This window comes from Hermetia illucens, chromosome 3, assembly GCF_905115235.1.
Source record: "Hermetia illucens chromosome 3, iHerIll2.2.curated.20191125, whole genome shotgun sequence".
Taxonomy (NCBI): Eukaryota; Metazoa; Arthropoda; class Insecta; order Diptera; family Stratiomyidae; genus Hermetia; species Hermetia illucens.
The window spans coordinates 129,603,448-129,624,481 of NC_051851.1; the positions used below are offsets into that span (position 1 = coordinate 129,603,448).

A 21,034-nucleotide genomic window follows, 5' to 3' on the forward strand; every position below is an offset into this window, starting at 1 on the left:
TATGGAGTCGTCCCCATTCAATCGTTTCAAGTGCCGTTTACGTAGAATCGAATTTCATATAAACAGACGATGATAAACTTAACAATAAAAGAATTTGTTTGGAAATACTGTAAGTCCATCAGTGCCTGACTTTAACAAAACAATAAAGCAACGATTCCCGGTTCTAAATAAAAATACCTACCGCAGGCGACTTTGGCATTGGGATCTTGTTGTAGGTGAGCGTCTAGAATGGCATCGCTGATTTGATCACACATTTTATCTGAAAATAGAAAGAAAATCAAGTTAACATGGAAACTTAATGTTTATATTGAAAATAATATTAGAAGTTTAGATTCAGGTTAAAAGAAACTTCATTTTTAGGACTTGCATCCCTTTTCCAATTAGGATAACTATTCTATGAATTTTTCATTAGGTGGAAATTTCCCGCGTTTCTCTAAACACATCAAAAATTTTATCGGGCGAAAAATCTAAATGCTACTTGTATTTCAGTGTTATAGCCCAAAAAGTTCTTCTGCTCCTCATTTCAACCAGACAAAATCCATAAGCCTTTGCTGTGAATATTTAAGTTCAGACAATTTCAATCGTAACCCGATACAAATGGTTCGAAATAAGAGTACAGAGCTCGGACGACCGTTGTTATTAAAATAAACAATCAAAAGAAACACAAATCACAGAAAAGACTCGTGTTTAGCACATGGAGCTCTGGTTGCAGCAGAATTTTAGTCGTCAACAGATAACGGATATAGTGATGACATTGGTGATTTAACAGTCATTATTGTCGTTGAATTCTATGTTGCCACCAATATCATTAAGTAAACTTCAATGTAGCAGATCAGAGACGCGTAGCACGTGACAAGTAGATAGGAAAGGCGATATGCCTACTGAGTGCCTTAAGAAAAACAATTGTTGCTTTGGAATCTTTGTTGATACTAAGAATGTTTATAGAAATTATGTCTAGGATTTTCTAACTGTTGGATTGTTGTCGATTTGGAAGCGGCAAGCAACCCCCTCCCCTTTACTAAAGGAAACAGCGAAGTAATGCTTGAAGGATGACAAAGGCACTTCTCTTTCAAAACAATATGTGTTTGATTTCTCTCAAATTAGTTCATGTATGACAGGCGCGACTTTGTAGAAATGAACTTTGAAACAAACGTTTACAAATATCTTTATTGTTGATATGCGCAATCTAACCAGTTAAAAATAAACAGTAAAGATGCTATGCCTATAATTCGATAAAGATTTAGTTATTTACAATGATATCATTATGTGCCCATTACCATTTCAGATTCATTAATAAAATAAAATAAACATGAAAAAATAACACAACAACGCTCAAATTAAGCTTAAAAACCGAATATATAACACGTTCGATTACAAAGTAGAAATAATGCCCGTCATTTTAAGGTTTTGTCTTTAAGTGAGTCACATCTCTCTACGTTGAGTTTAGGGGAAGTCCCCATGCATACAAAAGGAGGGTGTACAATTTTTTTTACCGAATATAGTCAAATTTGGTATCAAATGCAAGGCCTTGATTAGTAATTTCCGAATCCAGTCTTAGTTTCGACATTTGGTAGAAAGGCGATCATTTCTTTAAAGGACCAACCGAAAATTCTGAGAAAAAAATCATGAAGTTGCCTCCGTACGGTGTCCAGGCCTCAAAGTGCCTGTGTGTGTATATTATTATATTCTTGGGAAATTGACTAGAAACTCTTCTTATCCTAGAGTCACAACATATAGACTGCAGTATGAAACATGATATACCCAAGTTTGATCAAAATCATACTATTACTGATAAAGTTAGAGTAACTCAAAGTTGTACATTATGGGCTACGTGCAAATGGGGTACTTGCGTGCATATATTATGTGAGAATATCCACTTTCACATTCAAAGTCTTGAATTTGTACAAAAGCGACACTTTTGACCTATTTTAACTTTGTTAATAATAGTGCGATGGGGGGAGGAGAAGGAGAAGAAGATTCGCAGTCAATTGGATGACAATAGCCCGAATATTGAAAATAAATTGGCAAAGCCGCTACACCTACATACGTATGCAATAAGACCACTACAGAGACATTTTAATCAACGGATGATGAACCAAATTCAAGTGAGGTGAAGGTAAATGACTCCCGCTTTACAATTCCGCAAAAATATACCGAGAACCAAGAACTCAAATTTTAAAAAACACTTCAAAGCGACTTCCATCGTGATACTTGTAACATGCTGATTCGACAGCACCCAATGTTAAATGTTAGAGAATAAAACATTTCAGAAATGGATCAATGTTATTTAGAATTCATATCTGGAATAAAAGACAAGTTAAATTAACTCCCTAGATGACTCTATAGCTCATATAGAATGGAAATTAAAACCGAATAGCAACTCCGGGCCATAATTTGCCAAAGTCCAAGATGAGCAGCTAAATTCAAGTGCGATAGTACGGATTACCTGATGCTGACTAAAAACTACAGCAACCAGTGAGTTTATTATAAGAAGCTTTGTGAAAATCTCTTTTCTGGTTTGCATCGGGGGATATCGAATTGGTGGACCTCGGCGCAAAACCGGGATGTCTGGAGTTCCTTATTAAAGCAGGCCTAGACCGGATACCGGTTGGTGCGCCGTTGATGATGATTTTTCATGACGATCCGAACAGCATTTTGATTCAAGTCAAAACTCTCTAAGTCGAATTATTCTCTAACTCAAACTTTTTGGCCTTAGATCAAATCATAAATTCATGTATATAGGTATATATTTACAGAGCAACATGCGGCATAGAAATTTCAATGAAAAAGGGGGATAATAACGAGGACCGCACTGTTTTCACCACGAGCCCAGATTCTGTGCATGATTAGCACCCCAGGCCCAAATCTTCGCCCTACGGTTCTGGATCCATCATTGAACGAAATTTGAGCATAAAGTGTCTCTATTTTGAGTGATTTAATTCAAAACTTTCGTAATACATATTTCATCTTTTATTTGCGACGACGATGCCGATTCACTGTAAGTTGCAATTATCATTGATTATTCGTTAAAAAAAAGCACTTTTTTTTCACACCATTTTTGAAGTTGTAAATTTTTCTGAAACTAATCAACCGATTCGCTTGAAATTCTAACCACATAATCTATACCTAATCAAGTTAATATTTTAACCACTTTAGTGCAATCAAATGTGTAAAAACAGCTAATCTGGCTGCTTTGTTTCAACAGTCCGCCACTGTTTTCGTGGCATAAAAAAAATGATTCGGGATAGAAACGATACCTATCATAAATCTCCGCACCACCCAAACAATTTTTACAGCGTAAGTGGACTACCTTTGTTTTAAAGCATTTTGTCTAAAACATTAAAGTTCATTATGAGCAGTATAAAATTAATAATTTGTTTATTAAAAAGGAATGAAATTATTTAATATCATATCATTCGTTAAAAAATTCAAAAAGATAACCCAGATTTTGCGGCCAAAAGTGGGAAAACCCTTTAAATGGTACTGGTCGCTATATAGACGCACATTGGACGTTGAGTTTACGAGAATTGTACTGCGGACGAGTAATCAAAACAATGGATTTCGAGAGGTAAAGCAAATTAAAAAGAAGGGAAGACGTTTCCATTGACCAGTGCGGTGATGATAATCGTTTTTTGGTACAATAATGAAATTGTATTCATCGATTATCTTTAAAAAAAGCGAAATAATGACGAGTCAATATTAAGCAGCTTTACTTGAAAAATTAAAAGCAGAAGTTGCAAAAAAGCATATCCTTTTAAGGAAAAACCAATGCTACTTAATCGAGGTAAAAAAAACCTATCCAGATTTTGCGGATCGCTGTTGCCGAAATTCAAAAAATAATACATTATTCAGACGATACACCCAACGGCTTCTGAAACGAACCGAATAATCCTTCTTATCCTTTTACCTTGAAGGTTTTCATTGAAGCTTGATATGATTGCAACCGCCAACATTTTATAAAGACTCAAACTATTATTAGTTATAATTGAAGAAGTGGAAAAAACTTGACTATGTTTCTGTGTTAAGCTCCATATTTTTAGACAACACTATATTTGTTTTTGACCTTATTTCATGTCCGTACTGCGCGTTGAATAGCAACTGCGAAACCAATAGGATCTGCATCTCCAACGCATTATTTCTTCTACGTCATACGTTGTCTTTCAATGTCACAAGAAACCGATTTCAATACGGCGCGAAGCAATGATGTACCAACACTGCATGATTATAAATACATCAAGTTCGTTGAAATATTGTCTTTCAGTTCTTGTTTATTTTCTGCTGATTCATCCCAAGCAGTAGAGGTTATCAATACGTCAAGGCCTGCAGTAACTCAGCCTCAGATTCGGATATATTACTTCCTGGAGAATTTATGTGTAATTTCTGAAAGTTATCTTGCTTTCTGTGAACTTTCGGGCTGAGTCAGCGTATGCTAGATCATGTTCCCGACAGAAGCCACTAATAATCCAATCGGTCAACATTTGTTCGAGTTATCGAATTTTCTAAAACATTTGTAATTATAGGCTAAATATTATCACATGAAAATAATGTTCTGTGTTGATAGCCTCTAAATGCTTAATCAGAAATGTTTGTTTGGGTCAATGTATTTCAACAGAAGCATTTCAATTTGTTCTTTTCTTTTTCTCTTGAGTCGGAAATTCTGTTTAATGACATGTGGGTGGTAAGAAGAAGGCTCTATACGTAGCAAACGCTGAAATTTGATAATGGATGATGATAGTGCCGGTCTCAATCGATAAACATGTCTGGAATAAGGAATAATCACTTAATCTATCTGATCTATCCCAAATTTCAACGACTGATCTTCCGAATACCGTCGAGTTTATTGTAGATTGCATTTGTGAGCAATAGTTAGACTTCTTGTTTTCAAAATGCTAACAAAAAGATTATTGAGTTCTCTTATCTCGTGAACTTGATTGAACAATGAACCATAGGAAATGTTAGCATAGTCAATATAACTCAACGCATTTGTATGTATCTACAATAATTATATCACCTTTCCTTGAAAATGAAACGCAATTAACACCCTTCAGTGGACTTCGAACGACCCTTTCGCTTGTTTCCATGAATGAGAGTACTCTGAAATTGGCTGAACGTGAAATAAATGGAAACGTTTGCAGAAATCCAATATTCTGGCAACGCGACATAAGATTTGTTTGCCTGTGTGTTATTTGATTTCGGTATTTTTTATAGAATCGTCTCCATGTCGTATGCATATTTTTTCAGACTTTTTTTGCTGAATGAATAACATTGAATGAGAGATTGGTGGGAATTTGCTGATTTATAATTCACGTAATGTGCCCGTAGGTTTGGCGAACAAACCAAAGTTTGTTTTAAATTAAGGAAAATTTTAATTAGAATTTGGTATTTTTTTAATGAGCCAAAGTGTATTTTCGGTAAAAACATTTATAAAATTCTTACTTTTAAAAGTTATCTTCGAATTTTACCGTATAGCAATTTTTGGTACAATATAATTTGCAGCCCAATCGAATCCTCGTTGAACTTCTATGAACTGAAAACTCTCCTAGTTTTATTCTTTCCAAATATCCCGCCCTCGTTATCCGAGCCGAGTTCAAATTCCTTAGATATTAAAAAAAAACATTTCTCGAAGAGGGAATTTAATACCATTGCAAAACGTCTTAACCTGAATCTATTATTTGGTAGAAAACTTGATGGACGAGTTCTTAAACGATGGGTAGTCCTCTCATGCGTAAGTAGAATTATTTTTTGAATAATTCGAAACTGGTTTCATGCACGAAGAATTGTAAAAAAAAAGTCACTGTCCACGAAAAAAAAGTTGAGCGTGGCTGGAAACCATTTGAAGGAATTGATCGATGAGATCTTAAGATGAGGGCATTGACTAAGATAAATCATTTGGTATACATGCATATATTAATCCCTCTCTGTGTATTTCTAGTAAATTTTAAAGGAAATTCTACTTCTCCGGCTCGATGCTTATGTATGCGAAGGGAATTTTTAGTTTAGTCTTTGTCCCCGAAATTTTGCGTGCCCAGTAAAACAAAAAATAGACTGATAGAATGAATTGTAATTATTTGTGTATAAAATCAGATTTAGTACTTCATATAAGTTGGTATTGGTTAATCATTAGACGATAAGAACCTGGTTCAGTATTTTTACACCAAAAGGGAAGGCTTCAGCGAAAATATTTTTAACTTTCATTTTATGACATCTAAATCTCGTACCTAATCTTAAACACAAATTTTGCTGCGAACTAAACATTACCCCTACAACAAAAACTACCATCGATTTCAAAGAATCTGTATAATTTTCTACATTCCATTGCGTGCCAAAAAAATCTTGAAGAATTCTGCATACAATGATTGAAAATGCGAGATTGTCATCGGGGAAAGGCTAACACATCTGCATTCGTGTAAAATTTGTTTCAAAATTCAGAGAACTCGTGTTTGTTTTAGAACTTGACTCTTTTATAAATTGAAGTTTTCGAAATTTCTGGCCAACCGAACGAATATATGCCACGAAAATCAAAAAGTGATCCTTGTCATACGGAAAAAATATTAACTAAAAGCACGAAATCTAATAAACAGCTTCAAGTCTAGGAAGAGATCAATCGTTCAAACAATAGATGTCGAACTTAACATAATTGTGAAAAATAAGCAGAATTCATTCGAAAGTTCTTAGTGGTATTCTGGAGAGGGCATTACTTATTTCACCTCTTTTGGGTTAAAACTCTGCTTTTCACATTACTATAACTCTTTTTCGAATGTGATATTCTAACTATGAGTCAAACTTCGAAATGTTCCTGTCCATCACCGACCTACCACATGCTTTAGCCCTTTCGTGTCACTTAAAAAACTTCCTAGTTTGTTAGTTTAATTCTAATTTTTTTTCGTACTTTAGTATTCAGTGGAAACTAAATAAATTCTATGATCTTGTTTTGTTCTTTTGCCATTAGAAACGTTTAGGTTTGGTAATTAAATGATAAACCTTGTGGGAAGCGACGAGACAGCATTACTAATCCAATATATCGTCAAATATTGTTAGATCCAGTGAACTTAGTGACACGTTAATCATTAAGAATGCTTAAAATAATTTTCTTTTAATGGTCGGAGGTTTTATGCAGTATGAGGACATCACTTTAATCACATCAAACACCACATGTCAACTGCATTCTTCCTCCACTTATATTTGAGTGCTTTCAAAAAACAACAAACAAACAAATCAACCAAGAATACAAAATTTGTTGGAACGCCATAAAACGATGCATCCAAGATATCACCTAAGTATACGATTTCACAAATTGCCCATTAGTCAATGAAACGGCTGCACGTTTTCTGATTTTGAATCAAATATCAAGTCACGTGCCCCCACTCCAAACTTGATGGATAAAATGTCAAATACAACATCAGACGTCTACAAGCCATGGCAAGGAGTCAGAAAGACGGAAAGTGTCATACGAATTGAAGGAATTAGGGAAGTGAAAACGAAAAACTTCCACGAAATTTTGCCATCAAGGATACAAAATCTTATGTCAAATTGTTACCGAAGCCAATATCTTTTCAAGCAAAGTGCAATATCCATGGAAATAAGATTCCGCTGTGCATCTAGCGTGTTATAAGCTATAAAAACCCGGTGAAGCAATTGCAGATCGCTGCAGGCATATTCCACAAGGGTATACGGAACAAAGGCAGATTGACGACCCACCGGACGAAGGCAGTATACGATTTGTAAATAAATTCAGTTGGGTTCCATAAAGACGATCTGGTGTAACTCTCTAATTCTAGCCACCTAGCAATGTAACTGGGAAAAGGTCATATAAGGTGTAAAGTAAACAACTGACTGACTTGGTTTATCCTCAGCAACAAAGAGAGCCAAGGGTTAAAGTGGAAATCAACAATAATAATAATATAATACGTCTTTTCTCTCAAACACAAACCATCTCCTATAAACAGGCGTGGTGAATCACATCGAGAATCGAATGTGCATTGACATACATTTGATACAGCAGTTATAAGCGAGGGTCTTGGCAATCCAATTGCTTTAAAAACAATAGTAACGGTAATTATACAAGTGTATTGTGTGAAATGGTCGTAAATAAAAATTAATTGCTTTACAATCCAAAGTGTTTCATCTGGAACCTATAGGAGCATGCACGCTTACACAACAACACTTTTTAACTCTATAACAACGACGACGGTCCCATATCTGGTTCCAAATTCAGAAACTATTCGCCGATCAAACAAAAGACACAAGCATGGCTAATGCACTACTAGTTGAACCCAGCAAACTTGCAAAAACAGTGGCTTTTCTTCAGGTATTGGAAGAAATGAACCAATCTGATGATATACTTGTCCTTATACTTTGGGGAGTGCCGTCCTCACGTACTCGAGAAGGAAATCTGAATCGAGTCAGTAAGGGACTCATCCGAAGTTGCTCTTACCACGGAGCCTTACCAGAGGTTATCTGGTACCAAGGGAACAAATCGGGCGCCGTACCCCCTTAGTTGCCCCAGAAGTGTTAAATAGGCTTCGCATCCACTGAGATATGAATGCTATGGCTGCATTCAGTATAAACCAGTACCACTGAGCCGATCATGACGTGGCTCTGATTGTGACCTCCGGATCCGAAGAGATCCGTGAGATTATCCTTACGCGGCAGGTATTCATGTTGTAATCGTAGTCTTCATTGTAATTGCACGCTGCTTTATTGGGAACCGATTCTCAATCTTGATCGGGCCTGTCGTGACCGTTCAGCTTCACGTGATGTGTCTTGCTCCTCGAGAATTGCAACGTAGATGCTTTTGCTCGAAGATTTTTAATTTGTACACCATATTGTTGAGATGTTTCGGAAACCCTTGAAGTGGAAGTTCAAACTCACAGATTGTCAAAACGTGCATCTTGCTTTTCTGTTTTAGCAGCTTTTGCAGTAGATAGAAGCTCTGTTCCGGTCATATTATCGGGGTTTCGCAGTTGTTATTTACCGGAATGGGTCATTTGGTCGGCATTAAGTGGACAGGGTTTCGGCAAGGATACATGCGTTCGCTTGCCAGAACTAGCAACCCTTTTACTGGCGACACCACTGATTCCAACACGAATCCCTTCGGGAATGTTTTCTTCGCAGCCTGGGCGCTAGATCCAGTGTATAGAACTACGATCACGATTTTTTCACATTCCCGTTGTATTTTTAAAAGTGGCCTCTTTTCATATTACCATGAAGAATATTAGGAACGATTCCCGAATAACGGGGAAAATAATAAGTTTTTTGATTTCGCGCTTTAAGGGTTTTATGGAGTGACAAAATTATTTCAACATCGGCCATTATTTTATTATTTCAACAAAAGTATTTTTGTACAAATTCGTGTAAGAGACCAGAAAAAAAATCAAAAGTCATGTAGATTTTATCCAAAAAATAAATTGATGAGTTTTCATCAATCAATCCCTTGTAATCGTCTGGGTATGGATTCTACTAAATTTTATAGCGAATCAGTGAAAGGAACTATAATAAATCTCCACTACCACAAACATGATCGAGACGTCACCATGCAGCCATTAGCTGTTGCAATGGATGTAGGTATATGTTCTGTTTCCCATAATGACTGTGGAACTTAAACGAACTCTCATCGCCCCACAAAATATTTTCCCAAATTTTGAAATCCTTGGAAATGTGAATCTGCTAATAAAGAACGTACTTTTTTGTTGATAGAAGAAATAAACTGGTACTTTTAGAGTGACGTAAATTTGTTAATTTCCCTACAACTTCTATGGGCTTTGTTCAGCTCTGCACCCATGAGTTTTTTTCGATGCAGGGGTAACAGATTTTATGAAAATAGTTGGGTTCCCTTCATTCTGAATAATGCGATCCTGTGCTGACCATGCCAGATGTTTCCGACCTGATTCTCTATTTTCCACCGTCCCATATATTTCCCTTCTCGAATAATGTTATGTACGATGTGCCGTGAGATATCGAGCCCTTGTGCTAGTTCCTGAGGTGAAATTCCCATTTTGAATTTCGTTACAACCACAGAATGGATTTCGATGCTGAGCTCTCTGGGTTTCACAACAGAACTTTTCATAAAATGTGGTTGAATGATATTATGACTAAATTCACCACCTGCAAAAGTTATTTTAAAAAACTACACTCTTGCATTACTCATTTCACTATGTTGAAATAATTATCGCCGATGTTGAAATAATTTTGTAATTTATTCAAACCGATAGAGCGCGGAGGCAGGGAACTTAGTTCAATTTAATGGGGGGAGCCGCAGCTCCAAGCACTCAGACCTTTGCTAGGCCCATTGTACTATCTCCGAAGATCGTTTGTTCATCGGCCAGACAGAAATTGCGAAGACTCTTCTTTGAAGAAAACCTTACCAGGGTATTTTCTTCTGAAGAGGCCGGACAGCTGCATACGAAATGCAAGGTCGTCTATTCTTCCCCTTGCATATGGCCGAGACCACCACTCCGACTTTTTCCATGTGGTAGTTTAAGGGGCAGTGTCCAGTTAAAAGCCCTACTCGAGTTTTCATGTTCCATTTCTTAAGGGACGAAAAAAATCACTGGATTTCTACACAAAAATTTTTGAATAACTTCAAGTACCATGGTCGGCGTACTACTCATTGCTCCAGTAATAGTTAGGCAACCGAGCCTCTGAATCGGCGTCAGCAGCTTCCTGCTGTTAGCAAAGTTCAGTCTCGGCCACAGGACGATGCACGCGTACATCAAAATGGTTTTTTTTATGGATATATACATCCAATGAATGGGTCCCCGGGCCTTACCTATCGTAGTCTGCAAGAATTCTGATGTGTTCCTGGATATGGTGCTTCCACGTTAACTTGAAGCCGAGATGTACTCCTAAATATTTGAGTTTGTACCAGCGGGATTTTCGACCCTGATAAGATTGGAAGCGTGCGTCTAGTTGCCCCACCTTACGTTCCTAATGAAAATAACTAGCCCAGCCTTTCTAACGTTCATCGTGACTCCATTATGGAGGCACCAACTGTGGATTACATGCAGTGTTGCATTTAGGCGGTCACATACTGTGCTCACCAACTAGCCGGTAATTATTACTGCTACATCGTCAGCTCATGTTTGTGCGAAAACCTTTGTCCTCCAGGAGCCATGGTAAAATGTCCATTACCAGGAGTCAGAGGAAAGAGAACCTGTCCCTGTGGGCAACCTTCAAGACACCCTGAATCAATAGACGTCTGTCCGACCATTTGGATCTTTCTTCACTCTAGCATGTGAAGGGTCAACTGATTAACAGTTGAACTGGCTATTTTTTCAGTTATTCGGGAATCGCTCTGAATATTCCTCAGTTCGTCGTTTGCAACTTAGTGAAGAATATTCGTGTGAAACAATAGCAGCAATTGCTCAACAGACTTTCTCTATTCTTCAATATATAAGGACGCAATGATACTGCCAATTAAGTTGGATGGTTTGCAGCAAACGAATTGGCAGCTTGTTTGGCAAACATTTGTATAACAAACGCTGGTAACGACATTGCTTTGCGAGCTTGCAAGATAAACAGGCAACAAACAAACAAACGCCTGTCTTAATTTTATGACTCCAGTAACTATTTTTTTTTAAAAAAAGTTAAAACTACTTCTTGATCTTCAAATCGACATTTCAGGATTGATTAAAAATCTATATCCGAGGAATGAAGAGATTATTCTGAAAATTGTGCTATTTCGTATGTTTTCCTTATTTCCCCGTGTTACTAAAATTCATAAGACACAAAGTATGTTCCCATGTTCCGTACGGAGTACTTCCTATATTTGGAAATCTTATCGGAGAAACGAATGTTTGTGGCTGTTTTAAAAATTTGTTTATGCCATTGTTTACAAACAGACCTACGCAATGAAAACAACTTGCCTTTTCCCTTTCAAATAAGGGAAAACATTCCATTTGTGGCCTCCAATTGTTTGTGCAATTCTTCTTCGATTTCCTCCAGGGCTGCGTTATTTAATTGGCACTTTGAAACAAGTTCCCCCGAGTGTATATTCTCCCCAAGCAATACATGAAAACAATACTGAAATCGTGCAGATACGAACAAAACGGCGCCCATCATCGATAAGAGCCACCAAACAACTCAACGGCGGAGCTCAGGCGCCAGAGCGCAGAAGCGTTTGTCGAAATGTGATGCACTAACCCCAAATTGCACACACTAAAATCTAACCCGCCAGGCTATGTTCCGGCTCGCGACAAAGAAAACGCCGCAAGACATTCATCGAGAGAGCCTACAGCGAGTAACCAAGTTGGATTTCTGAATGCGTCATAGCTACAGCGACGAGAAGGTCGCTCCAATAGTTAGGCATGTACTTTTGGAGCTAGTCGGGGGACCACGTGCTTCTATAATCTATTCTTGCTGTGAAACATAACCAAAAATCGAGCAAAATGTGCGCTCGTCCATGCTATGGTGGAAAATCGATAATACAAAGACGTCAATGGGAATGAGCTGTGGAGCTGACTGTACCGATTGGTGTCAATGTGCCCTGCCGACCGGGTTTTGCCATCTGTTCGACGGCATGGGTCATCACCTGATTGCCATCGAAATGTTTGTTCGAATGTCAACTTCTGAACTTCACATGGAGGGCCATGCAGCCAGGAGGAACCCGGAATGTGGTGCCCAAGGACAATAACGAACTTCATCTGTACTTCTGTAGTTCCTAAGTACGAACCGCTGAGATTATCGTCACCCACTTCTAATGAACTTTTTAAATCAATTGTGTACCGAAGTAATCGATGTGAGAATCATGGAGCACGTTTTCTATTGAGAACGATGGGATGTCACGGAAGCCTCGCTATGCCGCCATTTTGTGTGCGAAATTGGAAAACACGTACAAGGCACAGGAGCTCTTCCTGAATGAGGCAGAACTTCTTTCATGGAATGTTAGCACTGAGGAATTACATGTTTTGGGGTGTCTATTGCGCATCCAGTATCGCTGGAAACTGCATGAATCAGAAGCAATTGCACTGAAAGCTGCAAGAGTCTGGACGGCACGCAACACCGGCCGAATAAAAATAACTTATCGCTGGCCGAGGTTCTCTGCGATTGGATAACATATCATCCTGGAGGCAATAAATTATCAGCCCTGCCTCGCCCAGTAACCATCTAAATTGGCTGGAGGAGCTGCAACACTCCAATTAGCGCTTTCCAGACAGAGGCGCCTTAGGTCGAGGTCGTGGAGCCTCCACGCGCGCACAAACACTCGTTATCACTTCTGCACTGCCAAATTCCTACAAATTACGTCTTATTCACTAGTTTAGATTCTGGCTGGAAATAAGCATTTGTCTACATACCTGGATGTCCCTCTCCGACGGATTCGGAGGTGAAAAGGAACGTCTGGCCGTCTTCCATGTCGTAGAATCCGTTGGTCGAGGCGTAGCCGTTCGTGTGGCCATTTGTGCGGCCCGAGCAACTGTTCTGGGATTGCGGCATCTTGGCGGCGTAAATTAGCTCAGTTTCTGCTTTCTGGGAATGTTCGCCTGATCCTGGCACCCTGGCACTCGTCGACGGAGCTGTCGGGCTGGTGCTATCTGCTGGGGATCGAACTGCAACTGTGTTCCTGGCGGCAAGCCGTGTCGTCGGCTTTTCTTTGGAGACTGCGCTGAGCTGAGGACCTATATCAGGTTTCCGCTGTGTGGCTGCGAGTTCGGAACGTCGGGGCGCTCGCACTCAGCTTCTGTCTGCTGGGCTGGGACTCGAATGGGAATTCGGCTGCACGGCTCTGCCTGGTCAGCTTCCGTCTCTCGATCGGTGTTCTGCCAACGCGGATTTGCAGGAAAATTGCGAGTTCACTTCAAAAACGAAAACACGCGCACACCAAAATTCTTCGTCTTCGCTCGGTTGCGGAAAACTCGGTCGCACTGGGACTTTCCTCTCGGCTCAGAGCAACTGAAATTGAACGTTCGATTTTTCACTTAGAACCTTTTTATGTAACTTTTTCGGATTTGTATGTCAAGAAGGAAATTTTCTGTATTTGACTTTTCGTTAAGAACGGGGGCGCACTCTCACACCTTTGTCGTCGGTCGATTTTCGGACACCGTCGCTCTCGTCGTGGTCGTCGCCGTGGGAACACAACTTTACTCCTCGAATTTTGGTGTGGAAAAGAGACCACGTGAACGGGCCGCCAATGGTTTTATAAGATCGGTCCGGGCACGTGACGTGAACCGTTTCCCTGCGCCGGCTGGACCGTTTCGAATATTCTTCCACACGCAAAATTACGAAATGACAAACGGTCATTGAATCATTATTCTAGCGTACTGTCTGCAAGTCATATAATTGGAGATAGAGAATTGACACTAATGAGGAAATCAACTGACCTTTCGGCGTTCCGGCTTGTAGGAAATGGGGAGCCAAAACAAAATGCGCGATTGCACTCAAAAATGGTTTGACGTCTGAAACTTGTCTCGATTTCAATGAGTTGGAGCCAACTTCACTAGATATAATTGCAGGGTGACCATGGAGCCAAAAGATGTTCCGTATTGTGATAGTTTCTCAAACCAAAGATTTATAAATTAAAATTCTCGCTCATAATTGAAAACCTAAATATGAACAGTGAGAAGGCAGAAATAATTCAGTTAAATTATTACGAAATCGAGGAAAGTGGAAGAAATTTCAGAAGAACTTGGTCAGCACTTGGAAAGCATCATTATGAGAAAAGAAACAGAGACGACAATCGTTTTTTAACAAAATCGACCTACGGCAACGTTTGCAAGAAATAAAGCATCAAATTGAGATGCGTTGATTCAAATAAGATATATGATTGCTAGTGCCCAGGTCTTCTAAGTGACTGATGACCAATTCAATAAAAATATTTTTTTAGTTTTGATGAAAACCTGTTGCATGCACCTAAATTTCATATCAAATTTTGACCATTTGACAAACGTTTGAACATAGCAGGTATATTTGCCGGTTATTTTCTTATTGGAAGAATTGCTTCCAAAATTTAATATTTCAGTCTAGTTTTAAGTGCGTTAATTATTCGAGTAATAATATGATGACTAGGTTTCACTTTAACAGAACTTTGAGTATCGTTGATGCAACAGGGCAAACTGGGAGAACGAGGCATTGACACACGGCTCAAATCAGCAATTGATTAGCTGGCACACTGGCGGATCCATTACAGCACAGGGAGCAAGCGTCAGGGTCATTGGTTCAAGGAAACCGCACTTCGAACAGATGGGTAAATCAGTATATCCCAGCCGGAAATATTCGCCATTGATAGACGTGCCTTATTTACCTTCGAAAGGAATTAAAGGAAGCAAACTAAGCGGCTTAGGTAGGCCAAAAAAAGCCCCGGATGATAGTGGGAATACTCACGGATCACTACAGGCTAAACAATCATGTGGGGAAGCTGGACGTATCTACGGATACTATCTATAAATTTATTTATGTTCTGAGAAAGTGTCCGGCATTTGTGCAAAGTAGCTCGAGGCACCTGGGCGAATACTTAATTCCAGATGCTAAGTCGAAACACTTAGAAGTAGGGAACATAAATAAGTTCTTTTCGGTTGTAGGCTTGAACGATAGTTAACCACCAAACCAATAAAGGGGCATAATAGTTCGTTTAGGACGCAGTGCGAAGTTCTCTTACGATATTATTATTAATTATCGCATAAGTTAAAAAAAATGGATAAAGTCGGTTCATTTCATTTTTTTCTGTCCTACTCCGCGCACCAAATGTTTTGAGAAAAGGTTTTGTTGCTGATTTTTACTGTAGGGCTACCGTGTGACGAGTGCGCCGAAAAATGCTTATACAATCAGAACGAAAGTAGATATCAGTACAATATTATACACACGAACGTATTATCTAATAAATTAAGTAAAAGAAAAAAGATGTTTAACGCCAGGATAATCCTTTGGGTTGCGATCCTGTGGTGCAAAAAGTTTACCAACGGAGTAAAGACTAAAAATGCACGGGTGTGTAGGCAAAGTAACAGAAAAATCGATCAATGCCTGCTTGCGAATCCCAGACACTGAACTTTCGTCAATGTTCTCTATGAAGTAAACTTTAGTTGGACCTTCTTACTTCCATTGACGGTTGCACTTTCTCGTCCTTTTCTGCTTGAACGAATCTAAATATGTGGTTGACACCCTGGCATGCCTGACAAGAGGAATTTGGAAAGGGAGAATTCCGCCGATTTCTGAGGTTTCTCGGGAGCTCGGAAGATAAATTTCAATGAAAAAATGGATTTTAAGAAGCCCGCACAATTCTTATTCGAGGCTCTGTTTTTCTACATAATATTCATACCAGTCCCGTATTTTCTCTAATCCGCCACCTGGCTTTTATCAACCTGCAAGTATACCATGTGTTTCCTTTATTCATGGTTATCTTTGTGAGGGTTTACTTGAGTTAAATGCTTTGTCGCGCATATATGCTGCTTAAAATTTTAGTTTTAGGTCGTGTCGACATTTTCAGATATTCGATGGTGTTTTTGGATTTTACTGCCATTATAATTTCGATATGTATTCTCGTGGAACCTACCACCGGACCATTAAATATGTATACTGTGTATATATAACTCGCAACGGTGGCCCTAGAGCACAATCTTGGGACAATATATTTCTTGGCAAGACATATTGACAATAGCGGGAACCTACCGTCTAGAATAATTCCTGCGCAATAGTTTCCCAGAATTTTATTTTTAACTAAGCCTATACCAATGTGATCGCCGTAATGGTTGATGTAGCTTCATGGAAACCATATTGTCAGTTTACGACACCTCTTAGACTTAGTACATCTAATAAGCACTATCCACACTAAATGGTATGGAGTTGCGAATATATTGGGGAACCTTATTAGTACATATGATAGGCACTAAACCACAGGTAGATACTATTAGATGTTAGGGCCTATGGTGTGTATGGATAAGCTTCCCCAATACAATCACAAGTCCGCACTATTTAGTGTGGACAGTGCCTATTAGATGCACTGTGTTCCTAGGCTGTCAAAAACCGGGGGCAATCAAATATAAATTAATCATTCCAAGATATGCAAGTCTATAAGAAGGTGACTCGTTTAGATGTTTTCCAATTTGAAGCCGAATGGCAAGTGTCTGCCACTTTCATATATAATGTAGGGAGAATCCTTTCTAGTATATATGCTCTGAATAACTCAAACATTTTCGGGCCAATTTTCATTGTTAAGATCCTGTGAGGAAAGCCGCTTACACACAGAACTGTATTGTCTTCCACTCTCATCACCTACCGCGATTGAAAATTCAAGTATTTCTCCCAACAAATTCTTGACGTTCTGGCATAGACCATCGCTCAAAGGCAGGACAGGACTTAGCTCATCCTCTCCTACATAGATATTGTCCTCATAGACTTGCTGAGCAGAATCTTCCACGTTAGCTTGATTTTATCCATGAGTGTGCACTCACAATCCGCTTTGTAGTAATGATGACGGAGATTTTGCGTTGGATCAGTGATTACGAGTACTTTTGAAATAAGAAGATTCGCAATCGATTTGGGGTTGTACCTATCGTTGCAGAAATTGCGAGAGAGGCGTCTTCGATCGTGTATAATCATGTTATTTGTCTTGATTGGTTTGAATATCGACGTCGATGTGAAACGACCAAAGGCCGATCCAAACAACGATGGCTTGATACGCTAGATTTTGATTTGGCAGCTTCTCATCTTTACCCAAACCAAATCTATAACCAAGAAAAGTGATTAACCCAACTTAAACGAGTCGACCCATATTCTGAAAAATATGGTATATGAGTATTGGCCACCAAAATTTAGAAGACTATTGTAAGGGCATAATTTCACAAATATGTAAAAACATGACAAACCAACCGATTGGAATTAGGAGATCTTAATACATCGTACATCGTACATTTTCAACGTTTTTGAAGAAGCCTACAATCGCTTGTCTACTCATATGCCAAAGTTTAACATAAACTATTTTCACGTTTCGGCTGTTGTTCGTTAGTGGAATAACTATCTCGGTGACTGCATTAGAAAAGAACTTGTAGGGCACAAGTCGAAGAATATTGATTGAAAACGCCTTAGAATTGAACAACCGAAAATGATTCCCGTATTGCTTTAAACTGTCAAAAAAAACAATATTCTCTTGCAATCCGCAATATTCTTAGATCAGCTAAAAATATGTCAATTGCCTCAAATCAAATTGGTTCGTTACCGTTATCTGTTGAGAATAATACCAGTTGACTAGCGGAACTGCAGATCCTCAACTGATACTTTGAAGGCCAATCATTGCTGAGGCAACAAAAGCCTCCACGCGAACCACATTATCAAATGACGTTCTGATAATCCCAGAGCTAAACCCAAAACGGCATCAAATGTCTAAAATTTGAGGCTCACTAAAGGTTATCAGTACAAGTGGACAATGAGCAAAAAAGCTAACATCGTGTGATTTATAAATATAATTATAGATAATTGCTGGAAATAATTGTATTTTATATTGGATGTCTTAAAATGGTAATATTTGGCAACTACCGCCTATTTTAACATTTTAATGGAAAACTATGCACTATTCAGACTTGTGAAGTTTTGCAGTTAAGAAGCTTCAAATGGATTATTGTTTCAAAGGAAATCACAGAAACTGCTTCCTTTTCTCAGCTAACGCTTTTATTGCATTTCAGCATATACAGTATTTCGGGAGCCAGCTGCTTCCGTATTCACTGTAAGAAAGACCTTCTGAAAATTGTTTTTAGTTTAGAGATCAAAGTATCTTTTGAGTACGTTGTTCAATATTTTCAGTTCAGTACTCTAATCAATCATTATCGAGTTAGCAAAGTTTCTATAAATATCTAATATTTTTTGGTATGGTTCTAGTGATGATGAACGAAAAAGTTAGTATGCAGGGGCAGCAACATTCTAATTCATTTTTTCTTCTCGAGGTCTTTTTTCGGGCAAAGTACCAAAACATCTTTACACATCAAAATTATGTCGGCTGATGTAACGCTTCAGTTAATCTCTAATTCATATCAGTTCAAATGGATCAGAGTGTTCTAGGAATGTCTCGTGATTTAATTAATGGAGTTTGTGCCGTCATGTTACAGAGCATTGACGCCTCCTCGAGAGAATTATCAAAATAGGAAAAGTCGATTCGAATCTACTATTTCATATCTTGCTGTAAGAGACAAAGTTCTGAGTCGATTCACTGACTAAGTGTCCGCCCGTCTGTCTATCTGTCACATGAACTTTTCTCCTAAATGGTTATACCTGTCGATATGAAATTTGGCAGAACGGTTGGAAGTGTAATATAGAGAAGAACACCGCTCTAGGCTAAATGGGGTGTAAATTTCGTTGTCTCCTATTACAGCCATGATACCTCACATGAAACGAAAGGTCTGGATCAAAACTTTCCGATGTGGGTCTTAGTTGTGAATCAGTTGTGAAATAGGGGAGTCTGAAGAAAATCGTTTTAGTGCCAGTATACGGTGTATATACCTCAAAATGCTATGCATCTAATTCAAGACATTCAGGATTGTAACAGTACACTAGCAAGCAATGTGGTCAGGATTATATTTGCCCAAACTTATAATCCTGATTTGATACATTTACTCATTTACAGCTGAGTCGACTGATATTTGACATCCAGTAACACTATTCAGCCAGTGATATTCGAACCGCCATTTTTAGTTGTTTAACCCCTAAGTTTTTCGGAAAAAAAAATCAAATGTGTATGGTCCAGTGTCTTAAAGGAAGCAACTATTAGATTTTAATAAGCATTATTTTGGTTCTCGGTGTTTGCAGTAGATACTGGATTAAAAATTGCTTTGAAAAGAATCTTCATCCGGTAATGTTTTTAAAAATATTCAAATATTTCTGGCCAACCAGTATGCTTCCTGTCATTGTCGTTAAATTATTAAACTATTATTTCAGCGTAGTTTGAGAAAGAATATGATCAACACAAATTTTCATCAACGAAACGAAAGGTTTCTACTGCGTTTTTCCAGAAAATAAAAAAATATATAAATTTTTGCAAATGGTGCTTTTTCGATATATTATAAAATAAGGTGTTTCTAGGGATTAAATTAGTTGAGATAATCAGACAGTTTTTTCCTCTTCTGCTAGTATTTTAACTTGTATTCGCATATACCGATATTTCGAGAACCACTTGTTCCCTTCTCAAGTGTTACACGTTCGACGTGGATTGCCAAACTATTTCAATTAAAATCTTGCATTTTAACCGTATTAAAGATAAAGTTGTACATACTTCAACCAACTATTAAATATTACATTTTGAGAATAATTAAAAGTGCTTTCAAATTTTGTTTCATATATAATAGGAATAGGTTCATCTTTTCTGTTAATTAAGGTATTGAGTAAAATAAACTTTACCGACACTTTGCTAAAAGCATATATGGTAATACAGAACAGTTGCAAAAGAGGGTAAAAGTTTAGGAATGCCATGACGGGTATTTAGGCATATAGCCTAGCAAAAATTGTATTTTTGTGAGCTGATGATCACAACTTTTAGCTGTCCTTTTGATAATCTTGGTTCATTATGGCGTGGAAATTTTTTTCGAAATCAGTTATTAAAATGATACGCAAAATACGGCGAATTGAACTTACAGAATTTCTAATCAGAATAATAATGACAAAAGTGAATCAATAATTTCACTTTGAAAAGCAAATACAATGACTCGTGAAAATACTATGCATTATATATGAAATATATCAAGCTTGTGCTAACCATTCACAGCCCATGTGAAATAACAAGATGACAGTGCAATAATTTCCTTATCCTTCCAAAGATTGTAAGAAGTGTTATGGATTTGTTCAATTGTCCAGCATTTCGCAAACATCAGCAGAAAATAATATTTATTTCAATCTGACCTTTACATGATAATGCAATATTTTCAATCTCGAAATACATCGTTAAGATGATGTTAGACAATTTGCTATATTTTTGACTTTGAAATTTGCAGAAAATAATAGTCATACAGAATTATTAGGAAAATTATATGAAGAAAATTTTTAGTAGCCTGAAAAAGTGCCGTGTCGTATTCCGTACAAAAAAAGAGGACAAAGGCTATCTTCTCAGTATAAAGATGATTTTCTG

General features: G+C 38.0%; 1 protein-coding gene across 4 annotated transcripts in view; it reads right to left on the reverse strand.

Annotated features, from left to right (window-relative positions):
- LOC119653134 (S-adenosylmethionine synthase) overlaps nt 1–21,034 on the reverse strand; it is a 52,827-nt gene that overhangs the window by 21,579 nt on the left and 10,214 nt on the right. The window contains exons 1-4 of one of the 4 annotated variants that reach the window (XM_038057666.1): nt 14,316–14,397; nt 14,010–14,259; nt 13,293–13,887; nt 182–259 (exon numbers count right to left, since the gene is read on the reverse strand). In XM_038057666.1, coding sequence (XP_037913594.1) covers nt 182–259; nt 13,293–13,431 — 217 coding nt within the window. In that variant the 5' untranslated portion in view covers nt 13,432–13,887; nt 14,010–14,259; nt 14,316–14,397. Of the gene's footprint in view, nt 1–181; nt 260–13,292; nt 13,888–14,009; nt 14,260–14,315; nt 14,398–21,034 lie in introns of those variants that run through there. The other 3 variants (XM_038057664.1, XM_038057663.1, XM_038057665.1) reach the window with 3 other exon arrangements.